At 39.4% G+C, this 22,180-nt stretch overlaps 1 protein-coding gene across 1 annotated transcript in view; it reads left to right on the top strand.

Annotated features, from left to right (window-relative positions):
* LOC109034500 (uncharacterized) overlaps positions 1-22,180 on the top strand; it is a 64,397-nt gene that overhangs the window by 32,801 nt on the left and 9,416 nt on the right. The window contains exon 2 of the mRNA XM_019047700.2: positions 6,232-6,723. Coding sequence (XP_018903245.1) covers positions 6,232-6,723 — 492 coding nt within the window. The remainder of the gene's footprint in view (positions 1-6,231; positions 6,724-22,180) is intronic.

Raw genomic sequence — 22,180 nt, 5'->3', positions numbered from 1 at the left:
CGAGACGTGCCAAAAAGGCCGAAGATGAGTTACAAAGGGACGCATTTAAATCAAAAATAACTATATCCGTTGAAACATGAGCCATGCCATGCATTTATTCTAATACATCGCACGGTTCATGTAAGAAAGGATATTGTTCCTTTTTATTGAAATATGTCCGATGGAGTTCGAATGAGCGAGAATATTTTTTGCATCGAGCGGATGCAAAGTTCGAGAACTGTTAGATCCGAACACATGGCTTCCGAGCCTGAAGTGAATGGCTAATACTGCCGAGGTATTATTGGACCGCTTCCACGAGAAGAACGTGCTCAAATGAATAGAATGTTGTACTGTTGCCAATTTTATTGTTATCAGAGCCTCGCATTTTACGTTGAAAAAATAAAGAAATGAAAAAAAAAACAAAAAACTCATGCGATATGATCTGTAAAAAAGATCGTTCAGTCAGTTTCATAATGTTCAAAAGAGTTAAACATGTGATTTTTGGCCAAAATAAAAATTTACGTTTCTTTTTACTCAAATGATTAAAGAACTATATAAGCCAGGTCGAACCTATAAAATCAATTTAAAACCACCCTAGATCGAGTAAAAGCGGGTTTTAAGTAAGACTCTCACCCGTATATTGTAAATTTCGACTTGCTTCTCTAAACATTTTCCTTTTTCCTTTTTTAAAAACATTTTAAAAAACCCTTTTGAAAACACCTCGGGCTAACATTTAACTGGTAGAATCTCACGTAAACAAGTATGCCTGCGGCCTCATCCTGGCGGTCATCCATTTACTCCATCTGGCAACAAAACAGATGCATACACCATAACCCGTGTTGCGGCGCCAAAACGTGACTAATTTTTGACAGCGCGGAATGTGACCCATGTAATTATTTGCTTCCATGTTAACGCTGAGGATAGTTTATTTTGTCTCCAGTTCAATCTGACGTTATAACTTTAAGATAAACATCAAAGAGCCTCTCTTAAAATTGTTAGTAGAGATTTATCATAACCCCAGATTAGTCTTCTTGTCTTGTTGCCAAGTTGGATAATAGAGTAAATTTCAAGAATATTTTGAGAATTTCTTTTTTCCAATAAATGAGGAAAGTGGAATAAGTAATGGACGTAGATATACAGGGTGTACCAAAAGTCCGTCCCACCCCTGCTAACTTTTGAACGAATTAAGCTAGGGTAATGAAACTTTGGAAATGTTCTTATCTCAAAGGGGACCATCTTCTGGGGGGGTCAAAATTTTGGTCCCCCCTCAGGGGGGGCGCGGGGGGCCCCCAACTTTTTTTTTTCAAATGGCAACCTGCCATGGCCATTCATGGTATCTTGTGATACATCATTTGAAAGAACATAAAAAACTAAGAATTTTGGCGCAAACCGCAGATCAATATCTTAATTTTTGACCGAGTTATGATAGGTCAAAGATCAAATTTGACCTATTTTCAAAAAATCATAACTCCGGTTCAAATTATCGTAAAGAAAAAAATAAAACGGGAAAATTTACCAAATTGTGTCCGCTTTTAAGTAAAAATTGCAGAAATCACTTCGCTGTAATTTTAAGGGGGGCTCGGACCCCCAAATACGTCAATTCAAAGGTCATTCAATTTTCCCGCGAAAAAAGGCAATTTCCCCTAGATTTGCCTACACATTATCACAGTAAGGTCAAAATTAGTTCAACATTACGTTGGCAAGTCCCCAAATTTCGGGAAAAGTTAAAAAAAAACGAAATTTAAACGGTCCAATTTAATCACCTTAAATTTCGGTTTTTTTAACTTTTCCCGAAATTTGGGGACTTGCCAACGTAATGTTGAACTAATTTTGACCTTACTGTGATAATGTGGAGGCAAATCTAGGGGAAATTGCCTTTTTTCGCGGAAAAATTGAATGACCTTTGAATTGACGTATTTGGGGGTCCGAGTCCCCCCTTAAAATTACAGCGAAGTGATTTCTGCAATTTTTACTTAAAAGCGGACACAATTTGGTAAATTTTCCCGTTTTATTTTTTTCTTTACGATAATTTGAACCGGAGTTATGATTTTTTGAAAATAGGTCAAATTTGATCTTTGACCTATCATAACTCGGTCAAAAATTAAGATATTGATCTGCGGTTTGCGCCAAAATTCTTAGTTTTTTATGTTCTTTCAAATGATGTATCACAAGATACCATGAATGGCCATGGCAGGTTGCCATTTGAAAAAAAAAAGTTGGGGGCCCCCCGCGCCCCCCCTGAGGGGGGACCAAAATTTTGACCCCCCCAGAAGATGGTCCCCTTTGAGATAGGAACATTCCCAAAGTTTCATTACCCTAGCTTAATTCGTTCAAAAGTTAGCAGGGGTGGGACGGACTTTTGGTACACCCTGTATGATACTGACAAGTGTTCTTCAATTATTCGAGTGCTATTAATTGACGATTCATGTGAATAAGTCATATCACTGCATTCTGACAGTTTTGACTGGTAATTTTGTTCAGATATTATTTCAAAAGTTGGGAACTAGAAAATCCATGAAAGCCTGAAATTTTTTAACCAATTGAGAGCGAGCCTTTTGTTTGTGTCGAAAAGGTTGAGATGCAATACCGTGTTTCTTTAAGCACTCTATTATCTGGATGCTGCAACTAACGACACATCCGATGTATTATTGCGGAGGTGAGAAAAGCGAAAGTGCCTTCAATTTTGAGCATGCCACCCGCATATCCGTAGGACACGAATAGTTGTATCAAGGTGCTACAGTCAACTCAGTCCTGTCTTTGTAAAGTGGAAACGCCTCAAATTTTTGAATATGCAATCATGATACTGAACATACGAGAAAAATTTTTAAAAAAAACTTTGAATTAAGAAATTTTGAGAAAAGTAAATCGTAAAATGTATTTACATTATTTGTAAATTGTTTTGATATTCGATTTGCGTTCAAAATCTCGCGAATACTTCATCAGGAGTTTGTCCATGGGAGACACTCGCCGTTTGGCGTATGGGTTGTTTTTAACATTAACGACCGGCCGATTTTTTGACGAAATTTTCAGACTTTTGACCGGCTAATTCGCGGATTGGCATTCACAAATACATAACATAAAAGCACAAATAATTACAAATTAACAAAAAGGATTTGTGAAAAGATCCTTGTTCTTGTAAAAGAAAGTTTCTAAAATCGTCCTTTTTAACAAGGTTTTCATAGTTCTTTGAAAGTCGAAATGTAACAGTTAGTGCTACTTGGGTACTTTAACAACATTCGGGCAAGCTTTCCTTCCCGTAGAAACCCGTGCAATGTTTCGTTTTCCACCGAACATAGATGGTATACATTTCAACAAGGTGAGTTGTTGGATGTTGGCACGGTACCCCGACTGGCGCCCGGTGTATGGCCGTTACTCAGCTAACGAATCAACTTAAACCACATTTCAAATGAGCCCTGAGCCCGCTTGGCGCACATACCTATCATGGCTCAATTAGGAGTGGAGTTTTGCTCTTTATTGAGCGGTTTGATGTGGTGTGGTGTGCGGTGGGAGCTGAACATTTGAACACCCATCATCGGCCGACACTCCCACTTGCTTCACCTTTGCTCCTCCGCGATGCGCTCCAGCATCGACGATCGCTCCACTGCTCCGAGGTAGCGTGCAAACAGAATTAGAGCTAGGCGCCCCGCCCAATCGAACCTTTTTTCGCGGAGAGTAAGGTTTCTAGACCCCATGGCGCACGGGTATAAGGATGTCAAAATGGCAAATACGCACGCAAAGATTTTCATAGGTTAGAATGACTCAAACTTGATTTAGATCGACTCAGAAAAGATTGGAGAATCTGCACACATAAATTGCATTGCTTCATCTTAGAGAGCTCTTTGAGCTGAATTTACAGTATTTATCAAACATTTTTTCTGCAATGGGATATTGTAGAGACACAGATTTAAAAGTGAAAAATTGTACCACCATGTGACGTCATCTGGCGGCATTTCCCACTTGAGGGGCCTGGAGGACAAGGCGTATAAGTGCAGTGTTTGCTATTTCGAGAAATACGTTGGAAGTTTCGAAATTGCATGGATCCGTATGATGGAGAGAAAGTTCAAACTGACTTTTTGATGCTTAAAAATTAGAATTCGGGAGCGAAGTTTTCCCAGAATATGCATTAAGACTAGTTTTACTTGAAATCATTAACATCTTAATTTTTTTCAAAAATTGCTCTCAAGCGCCTTGCTCTCCAAGCTCCTCAATCAAAAGTTTGCACCAAAAAATTAGAAATTATTTGCGCTATGATTTTTGGATAACAATTTTCTACTCAAGTGCATCAAAGATATCAATTTTGAGTTAGGTGATACTATGTCCCCTTTTTCTGAGAACAGTCAAACATACCGGAGGGACCATTTCAGTTCTATTGGAGGCAACCTTTAGCTGAGAACCACCGGTGCGCAACCATATTACTTCCAAGTAAAAGTATAACCTAATTGTCCAAGTATAAAAATTTTTATCCTGAAATTCAGCCTAAAATTTAAACATTTCTGATAAAAAGTTCATCAGGGCAAAGGCAGTGATGATGGATTGGGAGGAGGACGTTTCACATTGAAGAACATCATATTGTATATTCTTAAAACATAAGGCCTCGTATTCTAAGAATGAGCCTGAGTAATGAAGTTCCAAAATGTTTGGCATTTTCTTGCTTCAAGCCTCAAATTCAGCCGTAATATTTGATGCTCTGCCGAGAAAATTAAACATTACAGCACAGGAGAAACCAAGCGAACTCCTAGTGCACAGATCGACTCACTTGACCGCACGAGTTACCAATGGCTCCAAGTGCAAAATACGAGTGCGGCCGACCTTACAAAGAAAGCGAGTCACTTGCCATGACGCCCCCTCATTTCGTCGCCCCTCAGATGAAAGGGCGTATGTCAACTTCCACGTGAGTCCTGTATTACGCATACATTAATGCTCTCTGGGGCTCATGCGGAAATCAAGATACGCTCTTACGTCAGAGAAACGACGATTTGTTCGCCGGACTAACGAAAAGCCTCCCGAATTTCGTTCACCCTATCTCGCTGCACAACTAATGAACCCCTTGCGCAAACCGCAAGGAGGTCAGCTAAAATAGTTGTAATATTTCGGGGGGCTCCGCTCGTAAACGCCAAATGACCAGATGCCACGATTTTTCGGGTGCCCGCTTGCGAGTTTAACAGCTCCCGCACGATACGTATCGTTGTTGCCAAATTAAAAACGAAAATCTGAAATTTCTATGTTGTGTCCATCGAAAAAAGGGGGATAATGGGCATTATGTGGCATGTCTGCGAGGGGTATGTAGTCCGCGATGCGCTGGCCGAAAAATGTCTTCGGGCTGGATCAGACTGCAACTGATTTTGAGAGTCGTGAGACGGACTTAATGAAATCATCTTTTTTACTGGATTTCGAGAGGTTAGCAAACGGTTGCCAAATTTGAGGAAAAATTATATCCGTGAAAAAAAAATGATACCTAACGAGTTAATGGGCAGATTATTAAAGTTCGGCTCAACGGTTTGTCGAGTCTTCGTGCGCGTCGCAAAGTTCATCATCAATACCCTCACTTCTCCGGATACTTGTCTTTAACCTCACTTAATAAAAAACTTATAAAAAATTGTGTCATCCACCGAATTAACGATTTCTGTTTCCAAACATGTACACATTTAACAGTATCTATTGCAACACTAAATTTCACCATCTCCGCGGCATGGAACTGCATTAGGGATAATTTTTACAGATACCTATGAACTTAAACAGATTTACTTCTCAACGACATTATTCATAAGGAGTGAAAGATTCATCACTTGAAAAAAAAAAATAGAAAAAAAGCCTAAGAAAGCGGGGTTTGAAAATTTAAAGTAGATCTTGAGCTTAAAATTTGTTAAAATCGTAGAATTTTCCGTTTGTATTCCCCCTTAATTTTCATTTTTGTCACGATTCGTTCACAAATCTACTGGGTTAATTTTCATGATGTCAATGGCTGTCGATGGGGGATAGTCTGTAGATGAGCTCGCCCTATTTAGTCTAATTCATGCAGGCCCGCGTAGTGGTTAGGAGGCATACCCTCTTGTATTTCTATAGCGAACGTTACTTGAGGCCACTCTACCGTAAGTGCTTTACATATTACTTAAAAGATATCTTAAATATTTTACACCGGATTTTCTTACTGTGCAAAATTAGGATACGGCTTACATTTTTCATTTAGCCCTTAATATTCCAAGACTTATTTCTGGCGATACTAACTGGATTTTGTGTTTTCGTTTGTTTCAGATCTTAGCACTTACGTGCGTCATAGCACTAAGCACAGCTGAGCCCCCAGCCAACACATACCTGCCCCCAGACCAGGGATACAGCTACCCCCGGCCAGATCAAACCTTCCCCTCACCTTCGACGCCTTCATACCGACCCCCATCACCATCCCCCTCGATACCTTCCTACAGGCCGCCCTCGCCAGCACCTCCCCCGAGGCCATCCTACGGCCCCCCACTACCCTCCCCATCAGCTCGTCCCCCAACCCCCGTTTACACCCCGTCCCCCACGTACGGAACACCCTCCACGTTCGGAACTCCCCCACCGTACAAACCGGCCCCCAGCTACGGGCCACCCACTGGTTCCTACCCTTCACCCTCACCCTCTTACCCCTCCCCATCGCCTTCCTACCCCTCACCGTCGCCCACTTATGGAACACCTACCGGACCCTACAGGCCCCCAGCGCCCACTGGTCCATCTTACGGTGGTGGCGATTCTGGCAGTCATGATGAGGTAAGCTCACATTTCTTTTCTCCGTCGGGCTGATTACTGAAATTCATAGGTAGTCACAGCTATAAACAAGGGGATGTCAAAGGGAAAATGGAGCGATTCTATTGGTTGAAATGGATGGTTGATTTAACTAATGGAAAAATGATAGACTAACTCTTAAGCCCCTCTTGAGAGTACCTTATGTCTTGTAGAACCAAAAATCAGAAAATCGTTTTATCATTTATTTTATCGATATACAATCTTCCTAACACTTTTCAAACGTTCAACTTAAAATCTTCACCAGAAGTACGAATTAAGAAGAATCGGGGGCGGAGGCTTAGGAATCACTCCTCTCCTCCATGAAATGTATGAAGTTTGGCCTCTAGGTAATTTCGGTCACTTTTATGACATTATCAAAACTCCTCAGGGTTCCTCGCCTACTCCTCCCACGTGGATTTCGCATCATTCCATTAACATTTAGACATTTTCGGCTCAATTTAGAGGCAACGTATGTGCCATTGTGTCATTGGTTTCCTCAGGCACATACATGTTTTCACAGATGAGTCAGAAAAATGAACTCTATACTCGTTCCACTTAAGATCCAGCTGAAATGGCACCCCTGTCTACTAATTCGCGATTCTATAAGGAGATTTGCAATATTATATCATAACAAAATTACGAGCGAATTTTGATTCACTCAGAGACTAATTGAGCAAATATTTGAGCATGTCCAGCGTCGCTTACATCAGTATCGTGCCGCCTGGGCTCTTCCGTGTTTTCACCGGTGAACTGGAGTGCAAACTCGTCGTGAATAGGGCGGAGGCCCTGGTGATTCTTTTCTAACAATACCGTTCCGATATTACGTCATATTTGTTCCCCTCACCGTGGCTCTTTTATTGAAGTGAGCTTACACGCAGCCGGGCACTGTATATCGGTTAGTAAGTCAAATATTACATGAACGAAAATCCATGTCAGTGTGGTCGGGTAAGATTAAATGGTTTTTCGTTTATACGTCCTACATTTGTTCATTGCCGGAGACCTTGCAAAAAAATTAAAACTTTGAAAGATGTAGATTCGATCAATTTTCACCGCCTCGAATAGTAGGGCACAGGATCTAAATTGAGAGGCTTGGAGGACGAGGCGCATTGGTGAAGTTTTGCTGGTTCGAGAAATATGTTTTTGAAGTTTCGAAATTGCATGGATCCTTATGGCATAGAGAAAGTTCAAACAAACTATTCGGAGCTTAAAAATTTGAATTCGGGAGCGACTTTTTCACAGTTAAGACTAGTTTCACCTGAAATCATTGATATCTCAATTTTTCAAAAACTGCAATAATTCGTCTTGTCCCACAAGCCCCTTACTTGAACTGCATTTTGCAATAATTAGGGACTAAAATTTCAGGCTCAAGGATGATAACAACTATCTGCGTAAGGGAACTAATGGCACATGAGCTGATTCTAAAATAAGCCAGAAAATCCAGCTCCTAATTGCAAAATGTGGCCCATTTAAGCCTGCCTACTCTTGTTTCTTGGCTTCTTTTCGTTTAATTGTTAAGAGCATTTCATGAGTGCGTCGTGTTATAGTTTCTGAATAATCGGCAACAAAAAGCAACACAAAATAAAACAAAAAAAAATACTGCTGGTGATAAAGAGAAGCATATGTTTTGATTTCGAAGTTTCGAAATCGCATCTTTTCTTTGGAAAATTAATGGATTTTACTGTCCTCAAAATATTTCGTTTAGAATACCAAAAAAGAAATAAAAGAGGAAGAATAGTGAATATTCATCATCATTTTTTTTAATTTATAGACTTTTCCATTAAAATAAGCCATCCGCAAGCGAATCAGATTCAGGCACGTATTTCCAACTCTTTCCATCGACATGAGATATGTTGCAAGGTAGAAGAAATACAAATTTCTTGACATAGACACCTACTGATTTTGCAAATGCAGTATGAGCTTCAAACATGATACCTGTGTGCATCAAATACATTCTCTGACTCTTAGAAATATCTTAAAGCCCCTTAATGGCTGCAACCAGCACTACTCGTTGAAGCATTAACCACTCGCGTATGTATGACACGTCGCGACGCGAGGCACCTGCACGGCTCAGCGCGTGGCCACCTCAAGTTCACATCCCAATCTGTTGCCAAATCATGCAGAAAAACATAAGATTTGTGCTATTTTCTGCCTAAAAAGCAAAGGGTAGGTGCGTTAAATCTTTCATAACTGCTCTAGATCAATAATACAAGCTCATACAAAGTTCTTATAAAATATACTGTAACGGCAACTAAAGTTTTTTTATCCATCCGGCAACAACTAAGTGTGACAGCGTCTCGAATAAGCTTCGAATTAGCCGAACAAGTCGTGCCCTTAACCCTATGCCCCTGCCCTGTAAAGCTCCACAGCTCTTTGCATGTGTGACAGACTAATTATTCGGTCGTGTTGAGATCTTGTCAGTCTCAAATGATTTAATTAACACCAATAGGTCGTAAGCACCTTGTCATGATTCATTTGATCTCCCCGCCTGATGTTTGTCTTGTGCCTCTCGTACGTTAGACGAACTTCACTGATTCAACGCTGAAAATGTGTTTATGCGTAAATCATAAGGCTTACAACTTATGATATGTTGTATGCTCCGCAGCCCGTGACAAAGATATACAATAATAACAAATTACACAGCGGACAACAAGGCTGATTTTCATGTAAATATCACCAAAACGTCTCGTCTGAAAACTCAGCCTTCTTCGGTTGGATTATTTTTCTTGCTTTGGAAGGAACAGCCAAGTATTTCATTTTTATATTTTTACAGTTTTTTACTGTTTCTTATCCAACTGAGAAAGGCTGAGTTTTCAGCCGAAACGTTTTTGTGATATTTACATGAAAGTTTAGCCTTGTTTCTCGCTGTGTAATTTGTTATTATTCCTTAAAAATTAAAAAAGCCCAGAAATAGGATAGCGAAAGAAAATAACTAAAACACCCGTGAAGCAAGATTGCGTGGTTTCCATTACACTCGATGAAAAAAAGAAACCGTAAAATAATTTAAATTTCGAAAATCAAATTAATGAAATAACATGTTGCAGAGTGGCATTTACTAGTATTTTGTTGCTCATTCAGTTTTTGTCTTCAAAAAATTCAATCACCTAATATGCGAACCTTTTTAAATACTCAAAAGTTGCCCATCTGCTTCCGTTTACGTCAAAATGTTCGATTTTACTGTTTGCTCGGAACAAATACATTCCACTACGCAAACAGAATCCTGACTGATAAACGCATCTTCAGATAGAGCTTTCTTCAACAGTACAATGAACGAAAGGAAACGGAATGATGTAAGAGGATGTATACCGTTCCAAAAAATGACGCAGCGTGTTTCAAGCGATGCTACGTTTTGGGGAATGCCCTCGGGAATGTCGAAGCTGCGGTAGCCAAATCCATTAATTCAAGACTGTTGACCTAGTACGTATTGTTCTGGTGTTTGCACGCACTTCTCTTTTAGAAGGTTATAAAGACAAAAAAAATCGTCCCTAAATCCTATGTTGGCCCTGTGTCCTTCATAAATGTAGATAAGGCATTGGAATTCAGAATTGTATATCTTACTAAACGATGTCTTACATTAATATAGCTCGCGTCTTTCCGGTAAAATGGCTGTCAACATCAATATGATGTAAAGTGACATGATACATAGAGTACTATTCGCGCAAACAAAATTTCATTTCAACGAAATATGATGGTATGCAAAAAGTTGCATTAAACATGGTTTCAATGATGCATTGCTGCCTTTCCAAATATAAGTTTTAATGAGAATGATTTTATTCTTCGTCTGTTCATAACCTGTCGCATAGTTTGATTCAAAATTTAACTGAAATTCGAATGTAAAATTCAATGAGCTCAAACATTTGTGTTTTACGGCATTGTATTTTGTCAGACTTAATTGCAAACAATTATACAAAGGTCCAATTTGGCAACATTTTTCATATCTCTTACGTATCATGCGTTAAAGTTGACTATTAACGCGTGATTTTTGCCTGGTCATCATCTTCGGGATGGTTTTCTCATATCGGTGCGGTTGCAACTGGCACGGAAACAGTAACTTCAGCGTTGAGGAGACTGACGAATCATAGTGTAAGCTCTGTTAGCACTATCATAGCTGCGGTCAGGTAACGCATCTGTGTTTAATTGTGTGCTCTGCAATTACAACTTCGTTTCTGAACAGGTGGTTTTCTAATTCGGGACACTTCGGCTGCGTTTGGTCAAAAGACATCAAGATTCTTATATCAGCAAGGAGATTAGAGTGTTTAAAATTCGAATTACTAACTCTTAGACAAAGTTGAATGAGGTCCACGTATATAATTTGAACCGATCATTCGTATGGTTATCTATTTGTTGAGTTTTTGAACGGATGAAAAACTCTTAATTTTTCAAAAATGATCCTTGGACCGAATAAAATGTTTACCTAAAATTTAATACAAATATTTTGTTAGGATTGTGAGGAGTATATACTTTTACAAGGTTCGAGAGTGTGTACCGCGCAACCTTCTTGTCTTTAAACAGTTTAAAATGTTCGCACTTTTTGCTATCCCTGCGTTTAAGTCTCCGGTAAAACGTACGTCAAACTGAAGGCGTGGCGTGCTTTGCGATCCATCGATATTTCTCCATTTGAAGCTGTAGTAAATAATCGATTATTAACGTGTTCGAAGCGAACACCTTAATAATCGATACTTTTCCATGAGTTTAAGCGGCCGATCAATCGATTTATCGCAAAGCACGCCACGCCACTGCGTCAAACCTTTTCCACCACAATAGATGACGCTTTTTCTTATGCGTCAGAAGAGTGAAGATACAACGTTTTTCCTTTCTGCTAAGTACGAAAGCATAGTGGAGCCTCGAAAGTAGAATTTTGCACCTTTTACCAAAAAGATTTTTTAAAGAGTCTCTATATTTTTATTCGAGCCACCATTGCCTGTTCTTTCTCTATAAAACTGCAGTTCCATTTCTCTATGCAATGCAATCTAAAATCAAAAGCATAATACCCTGACCTTCCCTAACCTTCCGAGGTGTGGAGTTGCGCGGGTTTCATGATCCAACGTCATAAACTGGACTACTCCTCATTCATGCCAAACGGAGCCGCGGCGAAGAATACTAATCGCAAAAAGTCAACAACCTGACCGCAGTATGCAGGTAATTCGCACCGCCGTCGTATCATAAACTATACAGAGTGATCCAAAAGTCCTGTACCGTCCGCTGGGGTTCTTTCCCTTTTTCAGAGCTGTGCCTTAAACATTTGAGGGGTGGCACAAGTCGTATCCTTTGACCTAGGAGCACCTAGACATTTTCAAGTCCATATCTCACTACGTTCAAAATTTGTCAGGCCCAAGTAGCATTTTTCAACGGAGAATCGCATTTTTTTTAAAATTAAATGTCGATTTTGCACGATTCTTTGGCGATAAAATTGCTAGGATCATCGACATCTGAGCGACTATCCTCAATCTTGTCGCAATTTTATCCCTATTAAATCGCGTTCAATGAAATGGAAATTCTATCTCAATTTATCACAAATTTCGATAACACGACGCACTTGAAGAAAAAAAAATTGGATCTAGAATCCAGACACTTAAAAACATCGACAAGAAAAAACACTCTTGATTCAATCAGATTTAAGCTTAAATCAAGAACCGCAGACCTCTTAATTTGAGCGCATTTCCTTTTGATTTAAGCTTAAATCTGATGAAATCAAGAGTCCTTTTTCTTGTCAATGTTTTCAAGAGTCTGGACTCTACATCCAATGCGGTTTTTTTTTCCAGTGCGTGATACATTCTCAGATCGAACCGCAACTTATCGCAATCAATGCTACTTCCGGGGGAGGGAGGGGGGTAAAGCTGAGTGCTGGTGAAGGGATTTTGGATCACTCTGTACACAAGTACGTCGGTTTTCTTGCGAACGCCTGCACCAACTACCGGCATTTAAAGTTCAGGAGTAGCCCAGTAGGTTTATTTTCCTCGCTCATTGTTCGAGTGCATTATACTCTTCTTCCTGCGCGAGATCGCTCATCGCAGAATTTAATGCGTTATTGTTGAGAGCCATTGAGCCTGCCTATCTTCCGACTGCGGTAACGCTTATGCGAAATTGAGTATTACGGGGTTATGTATCGGTATGATGCATATTAACACAATGGGGTTTTATAAATGGGTCCGTCCGACGTAATTTGAAATCCTTTATATAAAATTCTGGACAGGTGGGAGGAAGAGAGAACCTTTATGAGAAGTGAATTTATAGTTTTCAAGACGGAAAAACGTAACTACATTTCAACATTGCAAAATATCTACTTTACAATTGTCTTTTTAGTCAAAAATCATTGGACATTTTATACCGAAAATTTCAGTGATTTTTCTTTTGACTACATGCAAAAATCAGCAAAATTTTGGAAATAAATCTTACAGTCACTTACTGGTATAAAATTGAATTCTAATTCGACCTACTTTGGAATGGAGTAACGTTCCTTCGTTTTAGGAACGACGAATTCTCATGAAAATATATAAATAGGAACTTCTGCAAATTCCAGTTTGCATGTCTGTATGTTTTTGATAGTCTTAAACGATTTAAACGATTTTATTAGGATTTCAAAACTCGAAATAAAATGCGGATTTGGAGATACTGGTAAATATTTGAAGATTTGTCTTAGAAAGTGGTTAGGCACTAAGCTATCTTAGTATCGCGAATAAATCCGCCCTGAGGCAATTTCTTGGTTATATTGATAATGCATCATTTTTTGAAGGAGCAATGAAGAGCATTTAAGGGTAGTAATATTTTTAGTTGAAACTGCCGTTGAAGATCAAACTTTTATCAAGCTTTTAAGGGGGAAAGTTCTAAAAATTATAGGGCAAAACAGTATCATTTCATCGCGAGGGTTGGTTTTCATCGAATTTGACATTCAATCCGGAATTGATAGGACGAACTCCAAACCACTAAAAAATCACACATTGCTCATTTTCTGATCTACCAAGATAATATTAATATCCCATCATTATTCCTCAGCGAGCTCATACTTGAAAGTATGAAACTGGAATCCAGTCATTTTAGCGGGGTTTCCCACACGAAACAACGAAGAGCGCACATTGCGTTAGCGAACAATGTTGAAAAGTGTAAGTTCTCGTACCAACCAGTGGACCATAGACCATCAAGTCGGCATTGTTGATACGGAATATTACAACATGATTAGGCCACAATCACAATCCTGTCGCACAGTGGGTCGAGGTGGACACATAGAAAGGTTTGCAATGAGCAAAATCCATCTTCAATATTCTAATCTAGATTTTGTTCTTTGTAAGGAAAATTGAATGTGCTAAAAGGTAGTCGCTTTGGACTCATTGCGACTACCTTTGAATCAAGTTTTTTGTCAAAGAGTAAAAATCGATGTGGGGGGACGCTTGTTTCACTTACTTTATACATTTATCGGACAATCATGAAGTTCGACAATCAGTAAAAATACATCTTTAAAATGAATGCTCAACAATATACTGACATAATTGCTTAAAGACATAACTTTTAGAGTATATACTGATGAAATTCCGACAGATCGGTGGGTTGGTGAAATTTTAGTCAAAAGTATATCTGGTCGCCAAAAGTTTCAAAACAAATTTTCTCATTTTGATCTTATGAACATTTCTAAACCTGCATATTCACTCAAAATGTTAGGTTGATGTCGATAAGAAGTGTGAAAATGAAGCCTGCAGCTTATGAAATTTTAAAAACACGTATATTTTAACGCAAAAAAAAGTTCACCAAACAAGTATTTTTAAGTAATCTCTAGTGTCCCTCTACAAGTGGCATACAGATAATGTTTAATCACAGGATTTCATAAACTTCTTCACACTAAAGAGGACGATTTTAGGAATTGCCGAATGAAATAAGCCATTGGGCGTCCCTATCTCATCATAAGGCCTGGTTATCACGGTTTGGACAAATCTCCCACTGTAAGAAGAATTAATGCGTCAAGATTCTCGCAAATTTTGATGGACCTCATTTTCCACGCCCTCAAGACATGTTCACGATTTATAATGGCAAATTTACAAGTTCATGCGCATGCGCAATGATCGGAGCTATGTCCCGAACCATAGTTGCCACCTTGCACGGAAAACAAAATATAAAATGAATCTCCCTTTTTTTCTCCGATAATCTTAGCCTTAAAATTTAAGTACCTGATTTGATTCAACCATTCCGTAAAGGGGGGGGGGGGGGTCTTTATCGAAAATAAAATTGGGTGTTTAAAATTCTACTATCCCATATAATTACTGCGTGTCTCAATTATTTTATTCGTAGAATAAACCAGTTGCACAGTGAAGAACCAGTGCTCATAATTACAGTTCAGCAGCTGACATGAAACGGTAATTCTGATTAGCTACTCTTATGAATTACAGAATATTTGCACCAGTTTGCTGTATTTTTTTTTACTTTAAGAAGGCCTAATTACCCATTTTAATGATAATACTGTTATAATAGAGATTTTAATTTTTATTGATAATAAAATTTTCTTAAAATTTAAAACTTTTACTCATGTAAATTTTGGTTGATTCATATTTTCAAATCGTTAAATCTTCTATTCTCATTTCCTTGAATGTGTAAAAATTTTATACATTTGGACGGAATTAGCCGACCTTAATGGGAGTATAGTATAGTGATAATATTTTCAAATTTAATTTTTGTTACGAAATTCAGGCAAAATTTTGACTTGAAATTTTGCGAGTACCTCCTTTATTATCTAGCGGACTTTTACAAAAAATTTCAAGACGTTAAGTCGTTTCATTTGCTGTTAAAAAAATTAAACACGAGAAAAAATTTGGCAATTAAAAACGTAGTTAGACTGTCCCTAGTTAAAATCGTCCATTTCACAGAAATGTGGAACGGGATATCTCTTAAAATTGTGGCAGGTACTACCCAAATTTGTTTGATGTTGTGGACATTTCCCTTTAACTGCGACAGCACCGGAACTCAAGTTGGGCTATTACCGCAACATTTGGGTTAGTAACCTAATTTATTGGGGCACTGCTGCAATTGATTTGAAATGTCCGTATCATCCAACAACCCTTGCAGATCGGCCAGAGGGTTCCTCTTAAAGAATTTCCCGTCATACACTAATAAAAACAAAAAACAAAAAACAAAAAATCGTACACTTTTTTGTGTTTTTTTATCAATTATTATTTGAAATTCAGGGAAAATGATGGGATAAGATCGCGATAGGACATGACAACTGCGGTCCGACCGCAATTCCCACAGAGTGCGCGCGTATATCTGTTGATATTTCATATTTCGAGATGCCGACTCCGGTCGTGAGAACGCCGAAACGTGATTGCATCGACACTGGACTTGAGACTTGAGAGGCACGCACACATGCCAACACGCGCGCTGCGGTCTGCAACATATGTCGTGCAGGTTGCAGCCCCGCCCCTTACCGGAGACCGGTGACTCTCTGGATAGGTCTCATCTGATAAGATCATCATTTTTCAAAATTGGGAATATTTGTTCGTCCATCTGTTATCAAGTTACTTATCTCTGGGTCTCAAAAATTATCGTACGTTTCAGCTTCAGCCCACCGGTCAGTGATAGACCCGCCTTTCTCCTCTTTTTTCTCGCGCATACTGGCAAATAACTATAATTAAATATATACACGTCTAAATTGTGTTCCTTTCTATCGAGCATATTTTTTTCTATAGATTGAGACCTCAATGGAATCGGTTCCTGTTAGTATTAAGTCCGAAAAAGCATCAGCCCTGCTTTTCGTTGATCACTCACGACGCTAGGGCTCAGTCGTTAGACTTACGCCCGGCCAACAGAAACCGATTCAATTGAGAGATTAATATGCTTTTATAGATTGACAAGGCGATGATGTTCTCTGATTGACTAATTAATCCACAAATTAGAGCAAAAATAGCACGTACTCGATTTTTTTAAATGAAACTAAGTTAATTGCTCATACTGTATTTTAGTATACCTCGTTACAACTATAACTTTGTCAATAAATCATCAAATTATTTGTAAAAGTAAATTCTGGAATACTGAAATGAAAATTTCTCTTCGCTGTTTCCTGGCATGTTCAGTATGTTCCAATAGGTGCAAGTAATTTTTGAAATATTCTGATATGCACTACGTAACTACCCTTCTTCCAGGCGGGACAACAGCACGATAACCCAATCGTGGAATGATATTTGGAGATTTTTTAATCATAGCGAGCCAAGATCCTTACTCATCCACCTCACACATAAGTAAAACGCAAGAAAATTTTATAGCCTCAGCATCCGAGTCAAAGATATCTCACCGGGCGTTTTCGATTTCAGTCGGGAAAGCATCAAAGTAAAAGATTGCATCACACGAAAATACCTCGGCTCTTGAAAAAACGCGTGTGAAACATCTCCAAGGGGATTCTGGACGTAAATCCGTCCTTTTTACGACCTGAGAGTTTAGCGGCCTTGAAACTTTGTGCTTATCTCCGTAAGCGGAGTCGCTTTTTTATAACTTTCGATTCCGGGCGGATCCCTGAACAGGCCGGCAGAAGCGCGCCGGGAGCAGTGTCTTAAAAACCTGTTTTTTTATCGATTTTCGGCGGGTTACTTTTCCTTTCACTCGATGACGCGCACCTGTGCCCGTAAATTTATAGGCCCTGCATTGAATGCAGCCGGCGAGTGAACTTGTGGAATTGACTCGGTCAATAGGCCATCATTAAAACTTGTTCCGTGCATTCTTGTTTGGAGTACCTCCACGTAATACGCACCGCGTAATAATTGAATCTCGTAATACCCGGGAGCCTCCTTATACTGATATCGTTATTGAATAAAACTTGAAAACCAAATGTATTCTAATATCTTGATGGTCCTTTCTGTATTATTCTCAATGCTTGTACTATGGAAAAACATAAACAGCGAAATAAAAACAATGAAATAAAAATGAAAAACAATCTACTCAGCTATGAAAACAGTAAAATAACAACTTAATTTGAGGCAGGAGTGCTACAATGCACCGAAAAAAAGTGAAAAGGATTTAACATTTTGGATGTAAAAAAAGTGTGCGTGAACTTATAAAATGCTGAATTACCCGCTACCTACATCAGTTACTTTAGCGATGCTAATATGTGTAAAACTAACTACTGTATCGAGTAATTAAGCATTTTATAGGTTTTCTCATACTTTTTTACACCTAGAATGTTAATCAACTTCACTTTTTTTCGGTGTGCGTCATAAAAGATCAAATACAAAAAATTAAGGGAAAAACGGAACGATTTGAGATAGTTACTTACTAATTTTCAACCCGAAAAAAGAGCGAAAAAATGGGTCTTTAATTCGCTATTTTTACGATACCGAGTTTTAAAAATTTGTCGGTCTCGCAAAAACAGCGAATTGACGACCTATTTTTTCGGATTGAAAACGAGGGTGCAACTATCTCAAAACATATCGGTTTTTTAAAATTAATTCTGTGTGTTTGGCCGACCTGGGAAATCAGTCTACTTCTTAGGCATTTACTATGAAAATACCTAGATTCAATCAGAATTAAAGTCACCTCAATTTTCCTCTTCTTATATTTTCTCAATCTTAAACTAATAGATATCCGTTCGAGTCTATCGGGTCATTTTGATTTTGACATTCAAGTCCCTTTGGAACGCGAAGAATTCTCCGCTAGACCAGGAGCGATTATGTAAAGCCCGCGCTTTATCTCTGCAGGTCGAGGAAACTGCAGCTTTCGATGCCGATTTTACGCCTCACTTACTCGGCACCACAATGTGAATCCAGCTCAGTACCGAGATTTGCCACCACAGCGCTACTATCGACCTTGAACTGCAAACTGCAGGTGACGACTGGAGTTTTATTGTCGATGCACCGTTACATCCTGTCGAGTCGCGATGTCGACGCTTTGTTCGATCCGCAGCCGCCAGATGGCGCACTTCCTCCCTTTTTGCTCAGCTTGGAGCTTGCGAATTTCACCGGTGAATCGTGCAATCCTGGTGAATTCCTCCGCATTTACTCCAAGGACGTATAAAAGTTCGGACTTCCACGCGCTGAGTGAGGAATTCGGGGAGGCGAATAGTTGAAGCGAGAATCTTCGCCTTTTCTTTAAATTTTTCCCCGCGTCTGCAAAATATCTTAACGGGGCTGAACAAATGTTTTCCGTATATATTCTATGCGTGGGATTTGTGATTGCACTCATACTTATTCTTCGAAGATTGTTTCCTGTTGAAGACCATCACTTTTCGCGATTAAAATAATGAAATTTCATGCGGGTGAATGAATTTTCTAGAATTTAGAGGGTCTTCCCTGTGTGAACACACGCTTCGGTACATTAAGTAGCAATCGGCATCAGTAATTTTATAGCCAAACTACCTCAGGGGCGGTCTGGCCAGCGGTGCTAGAATGCTGCAGCATCCCAGAAATCCCGGCGGGTGGTTCACAGGGCCTCGGCGGAACTCCTGTAGGGGCCTCCAAATTTTTTAAAAATTCACATGCCACGATTATTCTAACGCGATTATTCGAATAATCGCGCCAAACACAGTACGGCGGGCGTTAAAAGTATATTAGCGCCTGCAAGACTTTTGGAATACTTCACGCATTGCGCCAAACAGTGTGGTCGGCATAAAGCTCATATCAGCGCCTACAAGACTGCATGAATACTTCTCGCAGTGCGCCAAACGCAGTGCAGAAGACTGATTTACGTTTGTTAAGAGGCCTCACGAAAGAGGTGGGTCCCCGAAAGCGTGTCAAAGGGGTTGCCACGAATTTTCGAGCCAACCCGACACTGTTTGTTTTCACGTCGATGAGGAGCCTAGGTTTTGTCTACGAATCCAAACTGAAACTTTTCCCCGAAAACTTCTCGGAACTTCAGATATCCCGAGCAAGATCTACTTGTCTGGAAAACTTCGCACAGCAGATCGAGTCAATTAGAGAGGTGGGGCATGAAATTCTTTACTAAAACTGCAAAATTTGATGTTTAATTCGTCACAAAGTCACAAAGTCACAAGGTCACAAGGGAGCCAATGGAACCATTTTAAGAACCTCAAAGTTTTGTATAAACGGAGTTATAAGGATAAAAACACATTAAAATACAAAAAAACAAATGGGTGTACAAGGCTAAGGAGACAAGGGACAGGGCTTGGGTACCCGTTTGTTTTTTTGTATTTTATAATGTATTTTTATCGATGTCTGCATTCGGGCTATCATGTCTCATCTCTCTTATGACGGAGCTCATAAGCGATTAAAGTTTCCAAATTTAGTCCGACGTATCCCATTGGCTCGATCCGCTGTGCTTCGGCAGAAACACTAACACACGTGCACATGTACACACGGAAATCGCTCACATTTTGAAAGGTCACCGGAAAATTTTCCGATACATAGTTAGGGAACTCTCTCTCGGGTTTTCCCGAAAAACTTTAATACTAAGTTTTTTCGCATTTTTTTCCGAGTTGTTGGAGAGTGACACTCATTATTGTCTTTCAATTTTCCTGCTAATGAGTGAGAGATAATTGTGGGGCCCACTCGATATCCGAGCGCATCTCCCCCAGATGTGTCAAACTTGGCGAACCGCGCGGCGGCGGCGTCGCTGAGATCAACGACAGACTTCATAAATAAGTAGGAACTTCCGCGGATTGTTCGCCGAACAATGGATTTCAGCAATCAGTGAACTTTTGAAAAGTGCAGAGGCTTGCACCAAGAGCGGACTCCCGCGAGCGGCGGCCGTGCCAAGTCGGTCGACGGTTTCCCAACCGCCGTTGCCAAGTCGCCACTCATTATTGGTTAAATTGTGGTAGTTTGAGCCACACGAAGCACTTCTGAAAAAGTGTAAACAAATAAATTTTATCATGCGTTGAATGGAGATGTTGCATGTGTGAGGAATTTGCGATTTGATCATTGATTCTTGTGTAAAAGTTCGCAAGAAACACGATGGCGCCACTGGTTTTCTCTGAAATCAACTCCCAAGCTCAAAAAAGCTCTCAAGTTGAGGCCAAAATGGAGGGGATATCAAACGCTATCCCGAGAGTCCTTCTCTACATCAAGACGAACTCTCCATGCAAAGATAGGGAGCAAATACATCAGCAGGGTTGCCGTGTTTTCAGTTTTAGAGTCCCCAAATAAAGTGGGAGCCCTGTCAATGTATTTGCTCCCTATCTTTGCATAGGAGTTTGTCTTGATTTAGATGTGGACTCTCAGGATAGCGTAGGATATCCCCTCCATTTTGGCCTCAACTTGAGAGCTTTTTTAGCTTGGGAGTTGATTTCAGAGAAAACCAGTGGCACCATCGTGTTTCTCGCGAACTTTTACGTAAGAATCAATAGTCAAATCGCAAATTCCTCACACATGCAACATCTCCATTGAGCTCCGTATTCTAATCCGTAAGTAAAAATCGGTTGGCCTCATGTTTCGCCATAAGTAACACTTGTTTACTCTTAAAAACGGTCCACAAATGAGTCAGTTACGCTTGTCATAAAGTCATGTTTTGATGGTTCAGATTAGAAGAAAATATTTAGATCTGCCCAAATGCTAAGTGTCTACATTTAATATTAATGGAGATAATGCTCTTCAAAAAACAAGATCTTTATGATGTTATCCATCGCGATAGCGTATACCACGGTTTTCTCCATCGTGGATTCATCTTTACGTGGTATACTCATTGAACACTGGAACATTGTATCTAGAGTCCAGACTCTTGAAAACATTGAAGAAAAAAAAATACTCTTGATTCAATCGGATTTTTGCTTGAGTCAAAACGAAATCCGCTTAAATTAAGAGGCTTGGTTCTTGATTTAAGCTAGATTCTGATTAAATTAAGAGTACTTTTTCTTGTTGATGTTTTTAAGAGTCTGGACTCTAGATCCAATGTGTTTTTTTTTTTTTCCCCAGTGAAAATGGATGAAGGCACGAATGGATACATAACCGAAGGGTATGACGTCATACGCCGCGTTTTCCGATAGACGGTATTTCCTTGAATATTGGACCTTACAAACTTGGCGTTTGAGCAGATCCTATTATTTTTATTGATCAATAAATAAGTGTAAACTATCACACCATGAATCTTTGAAAAGCACAACTAGCCCATTGCAAATAGAACCAGAGTAGAATAAAGTCCGAGAATGTTCCATGACTAAGACATTGCTCCATTTTTCCTACCCTAGCGTTTAAGTCTCCAGGAATTGCTATCTAGAATTCGGCAAAGAAGTATCAACTTTGACGGATAGGTAATTATTTTATAATTGGGGGGTATGCACCCTAAACCTCCTCGTAATCCAACCTCCCAAAACGCTTCGGGCCTTAAGCGTTAAGCGGTGCGCGTTATTCATGCGGTTTTATATTACTCACACTGGATAAAAAAACACATTGGATCTGGAGTCCAGACTCTTGAAAACATTGACAAGAAAAAATACTCTTGATTCAATCGGATTTTTGCTTGAATCAGAACAAAATCCGCTTAAATTAAGAGGCTTGGTTCTTGATTTATAATCAAGAGTACCTTT

The sequence above is a fragment of the Bemisia tabaci genome, chromosome 5 (genome assembly GCF_918797505.1).
Source record: "Bemisia tabaci chromosome 5, PGI_BMITA_v3".
NCBI lineage: Eukaryota > Metazoa > Arthropoda > Insecta > Hemiptera > Aleyrodidae > Bemisia > Bemisia tabaci.
The sequence above is the reverse complement of the archived record's forward strand: the minus strand, read 5'-3'. Positions and strand labels throughout refer to the sequence as shown.